Genomic DNA, 21692 nt, shown 5'->3' with positions numbered 1-21692 from the left:
CAAAAAAAAACCCAAATATGTCCGGCGGGGCAGAGTGCCGGAAACCCCTTAGATGTGGTAAAATCACTGTAAATGCTTAATTTATTCCGGCCAGGGTTAAAAACTGTGACCAAACCGGATAAAGCAAACATGTTAGAAGTTGGCACTCTTATATTTTGGGATGTATAGAACTGATGTCAACTCACCTGAAGGACACACATTAATTGTAGCCGTAGTCTTAGTCAATGCAAATCACGTACTTTGTTAGAGATGAGAAAATGAATCCTGTGTTCGTTGAGGTAGCATCGGGCCGGAAAAGTGCAAAAGGGTAATAAAGAGTCTGAATGAGAACAAAAATTATGGATCATGATTATATTATTATATTTTTTCTGTTGAAGAGTTACGACAGAGTTTAATGGTTTGGAGAAGCTGTATGTGTGTGTGTGTGTGTGTGTGTGTGTGTCAGAAAAGAGAACTGGTTACTGGTACTGGGATGTTTGATGTACTGCACACCTAAAGGTATTATTAACACTGACAGCCTAGAAGGTTCAATTCAGTTTTTATTGCTTCAAAGTTTTACGAGCGGCAGACTTAAAATTCACAGAAAGGTCACACACTAATATTTTTCATACAATACCAGATTTTTAAATATCATTTATGTATGAAATACTTACTGTAATGAGTCGCTTACATTAACCGCTGCAATGTGGCTAGGGGGTTCCACAAAAAATGTTTTAAATAATGACTGACCATGTATTTGATTCCACCATGTTGTTAAAAGGAAAGGAGGTCGGTGGCGGGGGGGTTGTGGGGGGGGGGTGTGGGGGGGGGATTGGGGTCTGAACGGCTTTGGAACAGTGCAGCACATGGCTCCCCTCTGGGAGTCAAACCAAGGGCAAAAAAAGGGAAAAATATGCTGGCAAACATCAACAGCACACAGATCCAAATTGCTTGCTCACACACACACACACACACACACACACACACACACACACACACACACACACACACACCCACACACACACACGTGCCACACACATTCACCCTTGCACACTCATAAATCCACACAAACCCACACATAATAGGCCCATACAAGAATGCAGACGCCCAGATATATAATAACAAATGCTTGTATAACACAGAAATCAAATTCAGGGTTCATCTTGCAATCTGAGCCTCGCAAACTCAATTCCCCTCTGCCGTCTAGCCGCTTTACGTTCCACGCCTTTTCCATGTGAACGAATGGGGTCAGTATCGTCACATAAACATCATCCTCTGCTCCCCTTCTCAGTGAATGGATGCTGAGCACTGGTGCATATCTACGCAGGGATGGCAAGGGCACCGAGGAGAGAAAATCAATACTATATCTCACCACTAAGCACAATCCCAACCAAAAGCAGCTGGAGTTTGCAGGTTGCTCCATAAACTGGACGGCTTCATCTGGCTGGCCGCTGTGTCGGTGGATTGCTACAGTAATGCACTACAGCACAATGGCCTCGGCCAGAGCCTGCCAGACACAGAGGTGTACACACACACACACACACACACACACACACACACATACACACACACACACACACACACACACACACACACACACACACACACACACACAGAGAGAGACAAACGGCACGCTCCCAGGGGCTGGGGAATAGCAACAGCAATGAGAAAAACTCTCATGAGGCAGGAACAGGGTTGACAAACACACTCTCTCCTCCGTCACAAACAAGGAAAAGTACCCCTGGACCATTTAGCCCACCCTTGCTGTGGACTCACACACACTTGCACACACACACACACACACACACATATATACATTTTCGCACGCACATGGGCATACACAGAGAGGGCCCTTAAAATACCTGCTCTAAAAATAGCAGGCGGGGAGCGGGAAACGGGACTGAGGCTATTATTATTGCGCACACGTCCTGCCCGGTCCCACCAAGGAAAGGGAAGAGACTAATGATTTTCCTGGTGCAAGCAATTAAAAAACTATTTGTCACCTGCCAGGCTGCATATGACGTTAGGGGCCTTGGCAGAGGACCACAGAGTAACTCTACATATACACACTGTGCACACACACACAAAGTGGGTTGCACCAAAGCAAGTGGCCCAGAGGCAGAAATGGTGCATGACAAACAGATGAAGGGAAGGGAAGATGAGGTAAGAAGGGAGGGAACTGCACTTTTTTGGATAGAGTAACAGAGTTGTGTAATCGGTTGATTTATCCGGACAGGTTAATACCAGGCCAGACAGTGCCTCAGACAGCACACTGCCATCAGGAAGTCATGTAATATTTAGACTTCAGCCAATGAAAGTCATTCTCCTGCTGCTGGGCTCCTGGCTAAAATAGAAATGTATATTTCCACATGTACCCTACCCGGCCCCATGCCCCAAGAAAAGGAGAAGAGAGAGACTCCAGCTCTCTGCCGTATCCCTGTACCTGTCTCCCCTCCCTCTCTCTTAGGCTGGCTCCCCTGGAGAACAGTCGGAAGCATGCAGGTTTGTGCACACGTCCATTTCAACTAAATTGCTGTAATCCCTGCTGGATTTGTCAAAATGATTTAAAGCACACCGAAGGAAACAAATGTGAATAATATGTTTTATTGAAAACCAACATTTTAGTATCACCAATTAGCTCCTCGTTCCTGTTTTGCTACAGATTCTGTAGTAGGAGGTAAACACTGTCAAATCTGAGTTATCTGAGGAGGGCACCGGGGAAGTCAATTTTTTCATGTTTAGTTTTTCTTTTTGTAGTTCAAGAGGAGGGGAGTCTATCCTTTGCTGACTGTATGCGGGTTAGGATGGCCCACACAGGGGGGCCTCCAGGCTGACGAAAACCTCCCACTATTTACAAGGAAACATCCTCTGATGCTGCCACAAGAGGCCAATATTGGGCTCTGGGAGACAACCAATATAAATTGGGAGGGGGCAGTAAATAATATTAAGACAAGCGTTATGTCTCCCTTGCACTACGCAGCCCTATCCAGATCCAGCTTCAAGCGTACACGCGGCTGCAGTAATTTACGAGGTAGCTCGTTAACGCCGGGTGATTTGCGCTGCTCGTTTGCTCCTGCTCATCGCTACCAAATGATATCATCTTCTACCTCTAATCTTCTAACTCTAATCCCCCATTCTCAAAGCACCTCCCCCCCTCCCAACTCTTGTTTCCTTCCTTCTACCCTTCTACATTTTGCTTTTTCTCTCTCCTCTTCCTCCCTCCTCTTCTCAATCTCTGTGTCTTCTCGGGTTTTGCGTGGGCGAGTTTGGAGATGGGGGAGCAGACAGAGATAGGAGCAGAGCCATCCCACTCAAGCGTGTGTGCGCATGTGTGCTCAATATGACATCTATCCAGATCAAAAAAGACTAAAAGAAGTCTGGTTCGACTCTGAAGGCTTTATGTGCCCTTGTAGTTACTTTTCCACTGCCCCCTACTGAGAGAGAATGAGAGCAAGCCCAAAAAAATAAAAACCTGGATTTTCTCTCAAAACTTGCAGAGGGGAGAAAGCTCAGCAATCCTGGGGAGACACAGTGGCAGAGAGAAATAAAGACAGATAGAGCGGTGGGATTGGGGGGTGCGGGTCAGACCAGAACGCAAAGCTGTGGTGAAAGGAAAATAAAAAAACGAAGGCGAAGGCGCACAGATGAGTTCATAACAGAGAATGTTATTGACAATTAGGTGAAACAAATGGCATTGTTCTTATCCATGATAAAATACCTTTGAAGATCCCACAACTTCACTAATCGCTTCAACTAATAAATTGATTCAACCCCATTGGCCCAACACTTTATCTTTATCTCATATCTTTTCCACAAACAATCCTCAGTCTCTTCATATCCTACAGAGAAATCAGCTCGTCTCCGACCAGATGCAGCAAACACCCTCCGCTAGCCAGATACTCACAATGAAAATTGCCAATTATAGAAATTGCAATCAGAGCAGTTGGTTTGTATGTTGATGGTAGCTGGTTAAAGGGGAATTGAGATCGATGTCTGACTGAATGCAGAGTGAATGACTGTGGCCCCATCTATATTACTACGGCTTTCATACCGACTCCCCTTTGCTCTTCTCCTCAGTCTTTAGCACACACATTCCTCGTCTTCCCTCTTAACTCCGTCCTTTCCTTCCCCCGTCTCTCCCTCTATGACACATCCAAGAGATCGTGTCGGGATGTCAGCCCTCATCCACGGCTAATTGGGGCTCAGAGGAGTAATCAGGGCAGGACAAATCGGACAGTTCTGGTCATTAGCTGTGACCAGTGTTCTCTGGGAAGCTGGGAGATGCGTGCACACTTCTGCCATCACGCATAGTGACACAGGCAGATCTGTGGCTTGACACTAGAGGGGAGTTCGGAGATTGGCAGGGCACAGGACAGACTTAGAGCGGAGCCATTGATCTCCTCTACTTTCCAACACACACACACACACACATAGGCAGGCAGGACGTAAACACGAATAAGCCTTGCGGGTGACTGTATGCACAGGGACTCTCTTATTGCCTAATATATAGGAGAGGCAGCAAAGGACTTCGGGAGAGAAAACTCATCGAGTAAAACACAGAGGGTAGTATCAAATCAGCATCGAAGTTTGTCGCAATACTCTTCGACAAGCTTACAGCGTTTGAGCTATTTCAAACCCTCGGACTCAGACTTTTGTTTCCACTCTGGTTAGTAAACCAGTTCTCTGGGCTCTTCTGAGCTAGCCGGTGGAACGACGAGAATAACATGTCAAATATTGGTGTCAATAACAATCTTATAGAAGCCAATATATGTAAACATGTCGATGGCTGCTCCCTCTGAAAGTGGGGTGCACGACTTCGAAAGCAAGATGAATGTCAATTCGCCTTCCTGGCAGAGCCTTAACCTTTCAGGATAACTGAATTATTTAAGCGCCACATACCTGTTGTGGGCCTCTGTTTCTCCGTCTGGGATAAGGCTGGTTAGGAGGCTGCATGAGTCTATGGCCATGCACGCCTCTTTGGCCGCAGAGTGAAAATGGCAAGACAAATGCGGCGGGGGATTTGTGATAATTGGCCGTGCTGGTGGGCTAGGCGACGGGCCTAGAGAAAAGGTCGCAGGCACTGAGAAACAGATCAGTCTGCCAGGAGGAGAGGAGTTTCTGTGTGCCTCTGGGGGTTTAGCTCAACTTCTCTCTCTTCCTTCATATGGGGAGAGAGTGCTCCAGCAGGGGCCATTAATTAAGCGCCAGAGTAACCTTCAATTTGTTTAGCGGTCAGAAGCCCCAGTGTCACTGTTTTGGGCAGAGACCAACTTAGAACTAACTCTGTACTGTCTCTCTCGGAGTGAAAACAGAGGGCAGCGGAGGGGCTCGGAGCACTCGGAGAGAGTTGATAGCAGAGCGGGGGACATATTTAATTGTTCATAAGTAGAGAGGATGGAGTGGGTTAATGTCAGATGTTCCTGTGTGACTTGCTCACAAAGAGGAGGAGACGCGAAGGAGACGAGGGGTGCCACGGGGACATGGCTCACACCCCGACATGCTCGTGAAGCAGCTGTTCTCCTCATGGCAGAGAGAGCGGGGCCCTGCCAGCAGCAGCATGCTGCTGAGAGCATCGTGGTCTCCCACCATAGCGCAGGAACAGAACGGCAAAGCCTGACACACACACACACACACACACATAGGCGAGCATGTGCACACGCTGACAGATATGCGGACACACACTCACATTGCTGTTACTGCCACCCGTTCTCCTGCCAGTCCAGTGTTGAACGGTAATGTCAGGTGGTGGAGTCAAACTCATATGCTATAAATCTGATCTCATACTCCGTAGAGGTGCAGTTCCACTTGATACAAACAACAGCCTGCATAGCTAAAGGCAATTATATTTCTACTGCCTCCATTTGCCCTGAGGTTGTAGACAGCCAGTCAAAACCTCGCCAGGTTTTCCTGCCTCTCTACCCTCTCAGTGAAATCAACAGAACGGTGCCCAGGCTCATCCATGATTTATCTCAGTGAAATATTCATTATGTAGCCTTGCATAGTCTGGACGTATCTGATGTGAATCTGAACCTGACAGCTCTGCTCCGTCATCACACATCACCTGAGCCACTCTGAATCCGGCACCTGTCTCCCAGCGCTCAACACAGAGGCAACTAAACTGATCCGAATGAATAGAGGACTCTGGCAGATATAAAGAATCCATCTGTCTGCCTTTAGCCTGCAGGCATGTGGCTCTGGGTCTGTAGCTATCGGATCCTGCTATGACGGATCACTGCAGCAAAGCTACTCAACTTTTCCCATTCAATTAGTCAGAGAGCGAGAGAGGCCTCTGGCCCGGCTGGGGATGAGGAGTACATGTGTCGGGCCCAGCACATGATCCGCTGGCAGCATTGGCCAGGTGTATTGATCTTTGGAGATCGGTGAGCTTGTTACGAGAGGTGAATAGCATGGGACTTCAAAGGGGCTGGGTGGGTTTTTTGATAAATCAGCCAAAAAAAATAATACTCTTGATGCGGCGAACAGTTAGAAAGGTTCGAACAGAGTGTGTTTCAGCACCATGGACAGCACCGCAGACCCCAGACTGCTCAAGGTTCTCCTAAATCAGAGTTATCACTCTGCCTGTCCAATTAAGCAAACTTTGAATTATTCCATAGATTAAAATAGCTGAAATACAGTCTAATAGTGCCGGAATTATTACAGGGACAACAGTGACAACTCACTTCCCTACATAACACTAATTCAAGTGGTTCCAAAGTCATTATACTCTGAAGGACTAATGTAATAAGAAAAATGTAACTGCAGTGAATGGTGATATTAATAATGTATTCATGTGAGACAGAGACTAGAGCGCAGTGGCCTAAGCTGTGGAAGGTAAGAGGGAGAAAGTGATAGCTATGAAGAAACAAGGTCGTCAGCATTCCCTCCTGCCTTACTAGTCATTTCATTATCTCATGCCTCTCTCCTCCTCTTTAAAGTAGGAAAAGCGGGAGAGGCTATTGACCCCTCTCTGTGTTCGTGGCAGGCAGCGGGACAAATGAAGTTTCCCCTCAGACCCCCTCCGTATTAATATCATAATTATCCGCACCTCTGTGCCCCCGTCGGCCAGCACAAACTCCACTGTCGTATTTGATGGAGAGGCGCAAGCCGGGAATTACATTCGATTAGCACTAAACAAGAGAAGGGGACACGGAGCAGTGGAATCAATCAGTGCCACCAGGATGAGAGAGATCCTCGGCGTCAATGGGCGTGCGTCTGTCTGTGTGCGTGTGTCGCGACAGCTTGTGGATGGAAAGGCATGCGTAGCACCCCACTGTACAGGAGTACGGCACACTCCAGCTGTAAGTGGCAGCATTTAAAGAGCAGATAATGTGCTGTGATCATGCTTATGATTATTTGGGATTTGTTGGTAACATTGAAAATGACACAGAGCCCCCTCCCCGCCCCCTTTTTTTTTTTTTACCAAATCCAATAAAATGGGAACTTTTTTCTGAGTGACAAACCACACAGTCCGCTGTGGGCAGCTCTCTGTCTCAGCAGCAATTTGGATTCATTGTTTGCAACCGCGGATAACTGCGGTGGTACTTCTCTTCAGTCGCAGCCATTTGCGGAGATGGGCCAGACATTTTAAAGTGGTCTAATGCCGTAGAGAGGTGGAGGTAGTGTGGCGGGGAGGAGCAGATTGAGAGTGAGAGGTGAAAAGAACAAAAGAAAATGAATGGAGTTAGAGAGGACCCCCCTCGCAGGTCTTCATTCCCGTCCCCTGTCTCATTACCCAGGCTTTGACTCAATAAAGAGTGGATAAAGAGTGGATAAAGAGGCACACACCCACAGGCTAGGCCCCCCCCCCCCCTCCCTAAAACACCTTTCACCAACCTCACTCTGTCTGTCTTTCTCGCTGCACACATATATCCAAAAATACGCACATATACACACCGTCCCCTTTTCCCTTTCTATTCTGCTTCAAATCTTTAAATCTATCTTTCTCTCCAGCTCTTCCGTCACTGTTTTTTTTTTAGCCTAACTTTTAAAAAGTTGTGTCCATCTCACTTGCTCTCTCATTCACAGTCTGTCTCTACCCTCTCTGTCCTCTGTGTTCCCTCCCTGTCGGTGCTGTGTAATAGGAGTTATTTTCATCCCTGTCTCTCCGTGACTGTGGCCGCTGGATGGCTGAATATTTACATTTTTCACTCACTGGTGACCTTTCCCTGTTGCCGCTCTGGGAGCTCCAGTCTCCTTGCTGCTCTGCTGTTGACAGACTATTGCCTGCAAATCTCATATGGACACAGCAAATGGTACACGGGGAGTCGGGGACAGAGTGTTCAGAGACCGGAGACAGGTGAAAAAAAGACAAGAGTGAGACTGTTGTAACCCGGTCTGACTGTCAGTTGTCTGACTGAAAGTGGCCTGAAGAGACGGAGGTGCTGAAGGTCTATCTGCCTCTGAAGTGGTACAATCTTTTACCTCTGGTGTCATTATGATTTTGGTTTCCTGTCAGCACAGATGGTCTGCAATAAACTGCCAGAAAAAAGAGATGCAAATCTGGGGTTCCAGGAATGCTGAGTGTCAAAGAAAATACTTTGGAAATGTATGTTTTTTTGTTGCGCAGCAGAAGGTCGTTTTCTTTTTTTTTGAATGAGTTGATGCGTTAGCTGCACACCGGGGCCTGGTGAGTCATGTACGTGAGGGCCGGGGATTCACTAACCAGGTTGTTCTTAGTTGATGCTCCGTCATAACAATAAAAGAGAAGTTGAGTCAGTGAACTCCTCAAAGTTCCATGAGTGTTTACGTGTGAATGCTGAAATTGGCAGAGAGACGGTGAAAACGAGGGCTGCAGTTATTTAAAAAGCGAGTAACCCCGGTTGACTCAGCTCTGATGACACCCTTTCTGTGCGTACACACGTTCCCATTCCCCGGTTGTGCACTTCTAGGCCTGAATTCAAATTAAAGCACAGGTTCACTCGGTAAAAGTCTGTCTTAAAACTCAGAAAAGGGCATGTGGGTATTGTTTTAAGAGTTGACGATCGCTGGCAATGTTCTTTATCTCCACATTTGGCTGTGAAGAGATCTTTTACCTATGAAATTACAATGTCAGTGATGGGAGACAAACTTCCACATTCATTCCTTTTGTGCTAAAAAAGCACTTTGAAGTTCAGCTGAAGCTAATATGAGGATTCAGCAGCCTGAATTAGTCAAACCGAGGGGGTATCTTCCAAATTTCCAGTCTTCAGGATAAAAAAAAAGAGAATTTCTAAACAGAGAGTCTGTAGCCCACTTGACTGACTGAGGTTCGGAATGCATTTTTCATATAAGAGTATATAAGACTGTGGAATTGCCAACCATCACTTACATTGAAATGGTGTTAGGAGGGAATCTGTATTTGGCCAGAATGGACAGGAGGAATGATTACAGCAGCCAATATTGCAATGCACATATGGGGATGTCAGTAATATCTTTAGATAGACTTCAAAAATATGTGACCTGGAAGTTCCCAATACCACCATAACATGACTCCATTCAATGAAACGCATCCTCACCAAAGAGTCTAAACATCTACCACTTTTATGTGTAATTTTCAGACCAAGCTTGATATATTCCATATACCATTCTTTAATTATTACTGGAGACACCTGTGGAACTACCACTCAAGCTATTTTGAAAGGTGTTTACATTCCTGTCTGTCTGTGGACAGGTTTTGTCCCCACGAAAGAACTTTAGGAACCTGACCCGGATTTTTGCGTTGTTACTGGTGTGCTGCTATCGAAAGATGGTCTCTAGTTCTTCTTAATTTCATTACTTTTAATATTTAATAATACACTGTAGCCCTACTCATTTGGAAAATAGATTTAAGTGAAAATAACCCGAGTAGCTTTATTGATTGATCTCAGAAGAGACAGGAAGAGACATGCTTTTTGTCTGCGTGTGTTGCGATTATTGCCTGTGACACAAACAGAGCCAGCGAGAGAGAAATAAACTGTTGTTGTTTGAGAGCTTTTGTCTGCTGTGGGAACACTCTAATTATTTTTGATTAGTATTTAAGCATTGTTGAGGCCAGTTCTTTTTTTTTTTTTTTTTTCCTCTTTTGTCTTTTCCCAACCGGTCTGCTCTCTTCCTTTGCTAACACAGTGAGAGGTATGGTTAGTTTATAAATGAATTAGTCTTCTGGGTCTATTCAGTACAGCAGGGATGCTGTGACTCGACAACTCTAGTCTTTAGAAAATACAACTTAGAGAAACTGTACTGCTTTTAGCCAAAGATTCTCTATCCCAAAGAGGATTTATCTCCACAAGTTTTATACTACATTAGATGTACGACATAGAACTTCAGATAGATAGACAGACAGACAGATAGACAAAAATAGCAGCAGCTCCACACTCCACTACTGTGTGTGTGCTTTATGCTCCCTTTAAATTGTCTATGTGAATGGTTGTTCGTATCAGGCACCTTCCGACAATAATGGCTGCCATGCTAAACGAGAATGATGAGATGTATTGGGGAGGTGATCAAAGGACTACTATTTACAACCACTCTCAGCCTGCGGACTTGACGACCCACTGTAAGCACACTATACTGTACGGGGAACGTCTTCCATCATGCTTTTACTGCCCATCACTGCAGCTGTTAGACAGGGGAGATGGCAAAGCTTTTAGCAGACTGAGATACCGCCCTCGTGCTGGACGGCGTGTATGGGCAATGCCATCAGAAAAGTGAATGACTGGGAAAGATAAGGGAAATGGAGGCTGGGGAGAGAAAAAAGCAGAGAGAGAGAGAGAGAGAGAGAGAGAGAGAGTGAGGGGGGACGGGGGGGGGAGGATAGGTTGATGTCTGCCTGCCGGCTGTCAAAGTAAAATGCTTCGGTTAAATGGAAACTGATATCATGCGACTCATTCAAGTTCTTGTGGATAGGCTGGGAGAGGTTGAGAGTGAAACTAAAGCGCGGTGACCTGTAGAGGAGGAGAAGAGGAGTTCTTACCTGGAGCAGCCAGTAGCACCTGCGGTGGAAGGTGGGGATGATGGAGGAGTGGACGTAGCAGCCATACAGACACTGGAGACAGGAGAGGAGGAGGAGAGAAAGAGGGACAGAAAGAGAGGGTGTTACACTGCAGTAAAGTGGGCTGTGCTGACCGTGACAGCTGTGACCGTTGAACCCCTGACCATTCCCTCCTTACAGTAACTCCCGCATGCACCTGCTGGCAGATGGTCAAGCTATTCTTCTCGGAAACAAAGTCTGTGACCTGGAAGGAGGAAGTGGATGGGGTTAGCCGGTGAACACCTCAGCGTCGCCGTATGACTACTTCCTTTCCTTCCACTCTCACCCTGTCCTTCGGAGAGAGCCCCCTGACAGAATGATTCAGGGCTCCTTACTCCAACCCCCCCCCCCCTCCATCACCCCGCAGGGCACCCCAGCACATAACTAAAGCACAGTGTTATTAATATCCTTATCGTAAACAGATAATACCGTGCCTGGGGCCTCGTTACCGTGGAGAGGGCTAGGCAGGGCTGATAACGCCTCCCGGTGTCTGGCTGAGGGGCCAGGAGACATTTCTCTGCAGCCGGCAGCGAAGGCAAACGCAGCGCAGCACCGCGCGGCGAGGAACAGGAGCAAGGCAGCACTTATCCTCCTCCCGCTCGCGCTCCTCCTCAATCCTTCTCTGGAAGACCCACGGCCCCGGCTCCCAGGTGACCCGGAGGGATAGCTACTCTGGATTTTTGCTCGTCTACAGCACTCAACCCCTCCCCAACCCTCACCAGCTAGGAAATAGGCTGATTTTGTGCAATCTAATATTTGTGAAAGGTGAGGGTATAGGGTGGATTGCACTTAAGACAGGGAGCTTGGCTCTTGCAGGAATAAATCAAACAAGCAGGTCGGGGAGGGTTGAGCTTCACTCCAATCGACTTTGGTATAACTCTTTGTTTAGAAATCAGGAGAAATCACAGCTGGGCTGATACATACACTGTTAGTGAGTGTGTGTGCATGTACAGACATGTGTGTTCAATAAGTGAAGGCGGGTTTCCTCAGGCACTGAAGATGTGACTGGGTAGGCGGTAAGGGAGGACGCAGTAATGGTGGAAGGGGGGGGGGGGGGGGGCATGGGGCCGTTGGGCTACATTGCTCGGAGGACCCTGTGATAAATAGGCGCCTTGAGATGTGTTATGTGCTCGTCTTGTTTAACTAAAACCTAGTTAAAAAGAGCAGGGCCTGCAGATGAAGTCTGCAGACACTCATTTGCCAACATCAAACCGTCTGATTAATTATACCAGAGTACCATGTGCACAGCTCCACAGACTGGGCACATGGTGAGAGACACATCACATCGCTAAAACCCCCCCCCCCCCCCCGAATACATCACACAGTTGCACAAACACACACACTGTGTGTGCGGCCAAAACAACAACTCACACCAGACACCCGATGACCAATTCACAAACAACAAAAGTCACATCAGCCTCGACTCTTTCTCCAGGTGTTCCTTTGTTCCAGATACATCTATTGTGAACCGATTTCAATACGACCGAACTCTGCGTGTGAGTTTGAGATAGTGAAGGCATGCAGACTTCCTCCTGTTCTTATTTTTTTTTTGCTGTACTCTCATCCATTACAGCTGTCTGAAATAGGATGTATGCCTCCTCCCACTCCCATAGCTCTGCCATCCATTACTCCACGCTGGCAACGGACAGACACTTCCTCCCACTCCCACAGTGCATTGAACATCACATTCCAACAGTCAACCCCAGCTGCTAGCAGCTCACACATTTCTACTGTGCAGTTTTTCGTAAGTATTTGTGTCATAAACTGTACTTTGTGCTCTTTTTCAGGGATTAGGCAGTCGTGATGCAATAATCTACATTAGCCAATAAGGCATTAAACTGTTTACGCGTTTCACTGTGTCCTGCGATACTTTTGTGAAAGGTGCTTACAAACAGAAAATGCTACCATTCTGTCTATTCAGACTTTCAATTCAAACACCAACATCGACACAGACCGCAACGCTGCATTTATTTTCACTGCACACAGAAAATGGCAGACTTGTTTATATGCCGCTTGTGTGCTAAATAAACTTCCTGTCTTGTTAATTCTGATTACGGAAAGTTTATTGATATATCATGGTTAATACTGATCTAGCCTAAAGCGCTTGGCCCACTGGGAGTGGGCTGCGGTGGCTGTGTGCAGTTGGATGACGCTATGGCATGCTCCTCAGGATTGACGGGTGGGCCAGAGCAACAGGCCGCTGTGACTAGGGCGACTGGGGAGTGAATAAATTAGCCCCCAGGCTGCTTTGCTCTCCCTCTGTTTACTCCATTTCTCAACCACACAAAGCGGCGTGCCAGACAAACAAGCAGCTTAAAGCATAACACAACTGTTGCACCTGTCAGTACCGATATACAGGAGGCAACAAACACATTTGCACACGCGCACGCGACACACTCCCACCCACACACACGGAATTAGACAATGAGTTCTTAGGCACGAAAACGGCGCCCACTCGCAAACTCGGAAATATTCAAAGATGCACAGGCACATGCTGTTACGCTCACGCGCACACCCGGACGCTCACGTACACAGACAGTAGGCTAAATAGACCAAGATAGGAGGGCTGGCCAAGATACTTTTGAGAGCACAAGCACGCCCACATAGACAAAGCTCATCATACTCGAGCTCTTATCAGTAATTCAAGACGCATATCAGTTACTGGTGTTTCTGCTGCTCTCTGCATGCTGAGCGTCTGGGTGACAAAGTGACGGCAGCAGAACCATTATTTGCTGTCTTTGGGCTGTGACAGATGACAGCACATCACAGGGTAAGCAATTAAACCATAATTATACACACACATACACACATATCCTGTCATTAAAAGAGCAGTTTCCCAGTGTGTAATTTTGAACAGCTTTCGCACGCTGACACTAAAAACAGTGAAACAAATACGTAGGTGTGTATCGTATGTGCACAAACACACCCATACACACACACACACACACACACACACGCACACGCACGCGCACACGCACGCGCACGTGTTCGGGGTGCAAATGAGACACAATTGAACAATGATACACAACAGTTTATAGTATTCACAGACAGCGTGTCCATAATGTATTCATGCGCTGTCACTGCAGACAGCGGGAAAAAAAGAGTTACAGCGACGTGTGTCCTCCAAAGTCAGACACTGATGCAGCAAAATCATTTGGAGTTGTCACTCAAGCAAGCGGCCGAGGCGATGAAACTCGGGCTTGGCCCAATGAGAGGGTGTTAAAGCGGTTCTGAGTGGAGCAAGAGCGCAGTTCACACAGGGCAAGCAGGCCAGACAGCCCAGTGATAAACAGGTCGGCTTAAATAAAGCCTTCAGATATAAAGGCAGGGCCACCACCGGTTACATGTCCTGCCTTCTGGAGGCCACCGCTGCCCCTGGCCTGCCTGTTGCCCTGGCGACACCTCACTTACATTCATCCATCATGGCTGACAGGTGTCAGGCACAGCTCGAGATGGGTTCGCAAAAAAATTGCGACGGATGCGGTGGCAGAGGGCTGGCAAGCGGTTAGAGTGAGACTGAGAGAGAGGGGAAACTCGCTCATTAGACCATAATGATGTGTGAAGACAGTCCTAATCAGAGCATGGCACCTTATTTATGTTGGCAATTTGCTGTTTTCCTGCCTTGACGCAAACGTCTCACTGTCAGACGCCGACACACATTTGTCCGTCTCTTGTCTGTAATCCCTCCCGAATGCACGCACAGCAGCATATGTGCACAGCAGTATGGTGCATGCACAACGCTCCAAGGATTTTGTCTTCCTGGCTTTTTAAACGACATTTTCCCCTGTCCAGCTCCCAGTTTCCATCCATCATCATATCATCCAGCCAACTCTTTAAGGATACTTTTACCATTGACTCATGTCTGACTGCTGTGTCCCCTGATGTTTCCCGAGCAGACAATCGTTGTCACATATCATCACTCTGGATATGAATAATCTATAGTCGGATCCAATTTACATTTTCCAGGTCTCGCTGTATCGAGTGACTTGCTTTGCACCATTATACAGTTGTTGACATGGACATCCACCTGGTTAAGTCACTTCTGGCTCACTGCTTCATTAGAGGGAATGTATCATTTTCTGTGTGTGTGTACGTCTGTGTGCGTGTGCATGTTTGCATATGTCTGTTCACTGGATGCCTGGGGCAGGTGATTCAGCCAGGGGCACAGCAGCATAAATAGAGCTCATGCAGCAGCCAATCAGGCAGTACTATCAAACCCCATCCGCGGAGGGAGCGCAAAAATCCATACTCAATAGAGATTCATGGACCATGCAAGATTCAACCTACTCTGGGCATTGACAGCATCCATGATGACTATTGATCAACCAACGATTTCTGGCTCTATACAGACGTGATTAGATGACTTACGGCTGAAAAGTGCCACTTCCAGTTTGGAGGATGAGCTCATTTTTGACTGATACGTAATGTTCTGCATTTCACCTGCTGTCTTTACAGTCAGGCGCTCTGCTCTGCTCTCCCCCAATCGTTCGGCGGGAATCAAATTATCTGTAGTGTCTGGTAGGGTGGCAGTATGCCCAGAAAGCCCATAATATACAGTATCTCTCTTGCATTTTGGATTGAGAGAGAAACGCACAGCTCCTGTATGTTGCTGGCACAATGGCTGGCTTTCATACCAGCGACTGCTTTCTCTGTTAAGATTCTTCTTCTTTCTACCCCTTTAAATAAGCCACTACTTGTAAAGTTGTAACAGTATAATTCTTCAGTGCATCTGAAGACTTAAGCAACGGTTGATGAGACATTATACATAATAAATCAAAAGAGGCTTAGATTTATCTCCTCTGTCCTCTCCGTTGGCCCAGCTGCAGCCTCTAAATCAGTCAAAACTGAGCAGGCTATAAAATGAATTGGCAGGCTGCACCCGAGCTGAAGGAAAGAATGAAAAACAAACCTTAAAAAATTCTTCAACAAAGCAAAACAAATGACGCTCTGGGAAAATGCATGTGTTATGGAAATGACCGGCTCTAAAAATACACAAACAGTTGATAAACAGGCCCCGAAGAGGGGAATTAATTAGCCACGCTGGACGCGTAAACACAGCCATACATCAAGTTCAAGAGGAGAACAATAACAGGGCTGAGGCAGTTAGAGAGAAACCCCTGACCGCTTGCCACACCAAAAGCCCTGAGAGAGGAAAGAGAGGAAAGACGTTTCAGGGAGGAGAACTGCGGTGATGAAGTTGGGTATACGAGTTATATATCGGGCAGAGGGAGAGATGAGAGTGGAATGAGAGACAGAGGACAGAGAAGAAGAATAGAGACAGAAAGACAGACGAGGGGGATGTGGGGTTTACAGTCGCGCTTTTGCACGTGCCGGCGGAGGCTAATGCACATGCCCATGCACGTCTGTCTCCCCGACCGAAGACGTGGTGTCTGTTGATGCTAATGCTAGCCAGCTGGGCTCACGGCCAAAGGCATTAAGTGGAATCGAATTCCACCAAACTAGCTTTAATCAGCAGGTTTTTAAGGTTAGAATTACTCTCCCTCTCCTGCAGCCCGCTGGCCAAGGTTAAAGCAGACAACCGGCAGGGGCTGGGCTCAGCTAATGGGATGGAAGGGTGGCATGGGGCCTACGGCTACGGCCACCATACAGTGACACACACACACACACACCGACACACACAGGCACACTTTAGTGTGTGCCAAGTCACACCGGCAAACAACAATAATGCACATACTGCTACAGAAATAGAAATACAATTTTGCCTGTGTGTGTGACTGTACATGTGCAAACCAGTTTTCTGTTACTGCGGCTACGTCTCTTCTGAATGTAGCATTGCATAAAGGCCTATTCACTTAAAGTAACAAGACTGTTGAAAACCGTAACACAAAAAGAGGTTAAAGGGCCGGATGAGTGAATATATCAGTTTTTTTTTTACAAAGAGCCAGTAGAGGCCTTGCCTTGACCTCAGCCAACAACGGCAGTCAACACATTGATGTCCTTCAACAAAGGAAGACTCAGGAAACCTTGCAGCACTACTGTCAGCTTCTCAAAAGTCAAACTGTGTTTCTATAGCACCCAAACTAGGAGCAGAGGCCAAAACAGCAATGGTAGAAAATGTTCTCTTTCCACTTTCCCCTCACTCGGGCTTTCATTTTCAGGCTTCTCACCTCATCTCTCTCCTCTCCTCAACTGACTTTGCTCAACACATGAAAAAAGTGGCCTTACTTTGGAGATGCACTGCAGATTGAATTAGCCCAACTCAAGTCTTTGTTTTTGAAATGCTAATAGGCTGTCTTGCAAATGCATGTTTCGACTCGCTGCATCTTGATAAAGCAAAATAGCTTTAGTTGAAAGTCAATGTGAGGAGATCAGCAAATTATCCTAATGTGAGGGATGGCAGGTTACAAATGGATGTTAAGTATATGTGTAAAAGGTAAAATGGAAAATGGAATCCAGTCATTATCTCAAGTCACCACTTCCTTATCACCTAACCTTTGGGCTGACCTCTAGATTGCCTGCCTAGAATAGACATGCAAAAAAAAATGTATGGCAGTAAAAAGAGTAATGAGCATCTGTTTGCATTACGAGCCGGGGGGCTATCCACCACGACAGGCACTTCATTCCATTAAAAGGTGGAGTAATGGATACAGCAATCAGGTTATCGTGCCACAGCTTAAAGACAAGGGGTCGGAGGTCCGGTTTTAGCTGTCATTTTTAGTGGGCGGGAAACAGCTGAGTCTAAGAAGACTTTCCCGTAGCTGGTGTCTCCGTTGCGCTTAGTCAAACCCAAATGCATGTGCTGGCGAGTGGCCAAAGGGATATCAACACAGATCATGGAAATTAATTCACCTGCACCTATAGGATGGAAACAGCGATGGAAGGGGAGAAAGTCGCAGGAACAGATGAAACTACAGTATGTAGGCGAGCAGTAACATTGCTTTTTAAATCTTTTCCTTGACAATGTCCTCAAAAGTGGGGCTCCTTATCCAGCCCTCAAGGCATGCGACGTCACGTATTTGAAATTAAATAATGAATTAACAAAAGCATCACATGGGGAGACTGCTGCTGCTTAATAAACATAGATGGCATTGTTTGAGTCTGTATGACCGCCCATTAACCTTCCCTTGTGTTAGCTGAGGTAAGGATAAAAGTGCCACTGTGTGGAGAAGGGGAGCACGTCCTCTGCATTAATGAGAGCAAACCACCCGACCCACAGTTTCCACCTAAAACACACACACACACACACACACACACACGGCGGAGACCTGCTGGAGATGACATCACAGGCTCAGCCTCCCTGCCGTGGGGTATGCCAGGCAGACATGCTGCCTAATTGTAAGAGAGAGCTCAGATTTGTAATGCTCCACAGTTCTGTTAGGGCTGATTAGCGGACGCTCACGGCTTCTCCACCTGCCGTGATCTATAGGCACTCCACATTTCCAATATCTCCGGTGTGAGCAAGGAAGAGCTGAGAGAGACTGTAAATCATGACAAGTCCTACTGAGCGGAGGAGAGGAAGAAAAAAAAAAAGGATGGATGGATGGAGGGCAAGGGAGAGAGGGAGAGCATGAGCAACGGAGGGAGATATTCAGCTTGTATGGAAACACGAAGGGGAAGAGGAACGGAGAAAATTATTGAGGGAGGGAGGTGATGGGAGACGGAGTAGTGCACATATAGAGGAGAGAGGAGCACACATCAGGGAGACATGAGAGAGTTAGGGAGGAAAGAAGAGAGGAGAGGAGATATGATTACCAAGAAAACAGCAAGAAGAAAATTCCCGCCGGGGAGAAAGAGACAGAGAGTGTGGAGCAGACAAAGAGGAGAAAGAGCATGGGGGGAAGAAAGGGAGTGGGAGGACAGAGAGAGAGAGAGAGAGAGACAGAGAGAGGGAGAGACAGAGAGAGAGAGAAGAGGATGGAATGAATGCTAACAGGGAGCCCAAACCCAGTACTGAGGCTTTATCCTTCACAGGCGGAGGAGCAACAATCGCAAACACATTTTCTCTCGCCCTGGCCCTAAGAGAGATAAAAAAGCAATTTGTATTCTATTCCTATTCAGCGTCGCTTGGCCTGTTTCTCTGCCTGCATATTTGTAAACACAGCTTTGTCAGAGCAGCTTAATCTTCCCAACACAAACACAGACTACAGGAAGGAGGGGCCAGAAAGGGTGAGGAGGGGTGAGGACGGAAGAGCGGCGCTGAGGGGAGAGGAGGGTAAAGGACGAGTGAGGAGGAGGGAAGAAGGGTGAGGATGTGGGGGGGGGGAGGAGCAACAGAGGGTCAAATAAGAAGCTGGGCAGGGCACGAGGGATCAGAATTCGTTTCCGTCTCCGCTGCCACGGGATGCCCCCGTGTCAAACTCTGAAAGTCCAACTATGTGACGTACAAACACACACACACGCACAAACACACACTCGCGCGCCATTGGTTGACCCATTCCCCTCCTGTCGTCTCTCCCCATTGGCCCAAAGTCCAACAGGCCAGATTACTGACAGAAGCAAAAGAACAAGCGTTCCTCATTCCTCATCATATGGCCTGCGTGTGACAGATGGAAGAGGCGGGCCCTTGTGCTTCCTTAACTGCCCCCATGCCTCTATTTAGTGCTTGTGCTGCACATTTAGCCTGTCATGGAGCTTACAGGCATGCGCTTAAAGGTTTCAGGGGAACCAAAGTCCACGTCCTGCGCAGGCCAAACACATCACTGCAGCTGACTCCACATTGGCAGAGGGACTGAAATAGAGAGAGAGAGAGAGAGAGAGAGAGAGAGAGAGAGAGAGAGAGAGAGAGGGGACTTGGAAGAGGCGATCGTCTGGGTGCACATTCGCTCACAGAGGCGTGAAATTAGGCAGAGCGACACCTGCCATTACGCATAGCATTAAAGCGCTCTGGGTTCACCCCACTCTTTTTGGCCTTCCATATCGCTCTGTATCGTTCTCTCACTCTCCCTTAATTTATTTCTCCGTACTCTGCAATCTCTTTACTGTGGCCCACAGTGCCCAATTAAAGACTGATAGCCGCCCCACCCACTCCCAACACTACAAGGAGGGGGGGGGGGGGATGGCGCTCCACTTCAGAGCACGGCAACAAACTTCATCAGCTTCTATCCACACTCACCTTGCCCCTCCTCAGCCCCGGCAGCACCTATAGCTCACCCAATTTGGACAGCAGGGCTCAGCGGCGGGATTAGTAGGATTGAGAACAATGACTGAAAAGACAACATCTTGGATTCTGCCTCCTATGTAATATCCCCTGTGCAGAGCTTTGACTTCAACAACAAATCCAACCAACTGAATTAAAAGCAATATATATAACAAGCCGTATATAACTCACGTACCCTTGAGTTTGGGCCTATCAAGGTTTATTAAAGGTCAACAGCATCACTGCGAGTGTTCCGGAGCTGTCGGCTACACAGATAGCAGAATGACTTAGCGAGGCACGCACAGTATTGACAAAATGTTGCCGGAGTGCAAAGCTTTGTGTACCTTGTTTGTTGTCCTTTGTGGAATATTAATCTTTCTGTATTCTACTTTAGATGAGCGTACAACCAACAAACTTTCAGTTCGCCAATACTGCTGACTGCACACGTGCGGGGAGCCCCGCAGACAGACACAAAGCAGACAGACACGGAGTAACGCACAAAAAGACAGCTTTGGAGAGATGTGGATTGCCACAAACAGACAGAGAGACAAGCAAAGAAAGAAAGGGAGAGCCACAGACACACAGCGGGCAGATGGAGGAGCCTGAGAGCCCCCGGGCAGCCCTGTGATGAAGACAGTGGGGAAGGCAACTGAGGGAGTCCACGTTATGTTGTGATTGTGATGAGGAGAAGGATGGGGTGGTGGTTGGTTATGGGGGGGGGGGGGGGGGGGGGGGGGGGGGAGACAGAGAGGGAAAAATCAGCCAGTGAGCCAAAAAGAGGGAAAGGAAAGCAAATGAAAAGTGACACTTTAATTCAGAGGGCTTCTTAGAGTTATTATGAGATGTTTGTAAGCTGGCTTGTTCATGCATCTCCCCTGGCCTCGTGCCTGGCTCCCTCTCACCGAGGAGACCTGTGGCGCTAACCTGTCTTTATCTGAGCCGCACAGCAGGGGACAGCACTCTGCCACCATCCGCTGCTTTGATCCTCCCACTTCCACCGTGGCTGCCTCACTGGCCCACAACACCCCCCCCCCCCCCGACCCCTCCCTCGCTCTTCCTTCACCATCGCTCATATGCTAAATGTCTGTGTCCTGTGTGCTGCTTTGATATGGCCAAAGTCCTCCATACTCCCTCCACTCTTAATTAATTGCGATAGCTCAAATCTAGAAGGAGAAGGTTAACCCGGGCTTCACAGAAACACTTCTGAACACAGCGGTGCGCGAGTGCTACATATGAAGATAACCACTGAGAGGAGAGAGAGAAATGGAGAAATTACATTAAACTCACATTGAACGCGTGTGCATGACAGAGAGAGATGTATAAAATAAAAGCAAGGGAGAGACTGTGAGTATTAGAGGCCCATAGAAACAAACACAAGGAGAAGAAAAAAAAAAAAAACGGTACTGAGACTGAAATGATTTGACATTCCGGCTGGGCAAAGGCTGGTGTTTGAAGATGAGAGCCTGACAGGGGTATGTGATTTCAACTGCAGAGAGAGGGAAGGCCACGAGGGCTGTTTTGGGCTGGGGCAGCAGCTTGGGAGCAGACAGATAAAGGAGACAGACAGATAAAGGAGACAGACAAATAGAGGAAGGGAATTATAGCCGCACACAGATACATGGGCTAAAA

General features: G+C 47.4%; 1 protein-coding gene across 1 annotated transcript in view; it reads right to left on the bottom strand.

Moving 5' to 3' along the window:
* Window positions 1-21692, bottom strand: part of camta1a (calmodulin binding transcription activator 1a) — a gene marked incomplete at both ends in the record, with an annotated part of 267332 nt that overhangs the window by 43792 nt on the left and 201848 nt on the right. The window contains 1 exon segment of the mRNA XM_079175695.1: window positions 10910-10981. Within this exon segment, the coding sequence (XP_079031821.1) occupies window positions 10910-10981 (72 nt within the window).

Source organism: Pholis gunnellus (assembly GCF_910591455.1).
Source record: "Pholis gunnellus genome assembly, chromosome: 2".
Taxonomy (NCBI): domain Eukaryota; kingdom Metazoa; phylum Chordata; class Actinopteri; order Perciformes; family Pholidae; genus Pholis; species Pholis gunnellus.
This window is presented reverse-complemented; position numbering and strand designations above follow the sequence as displayed.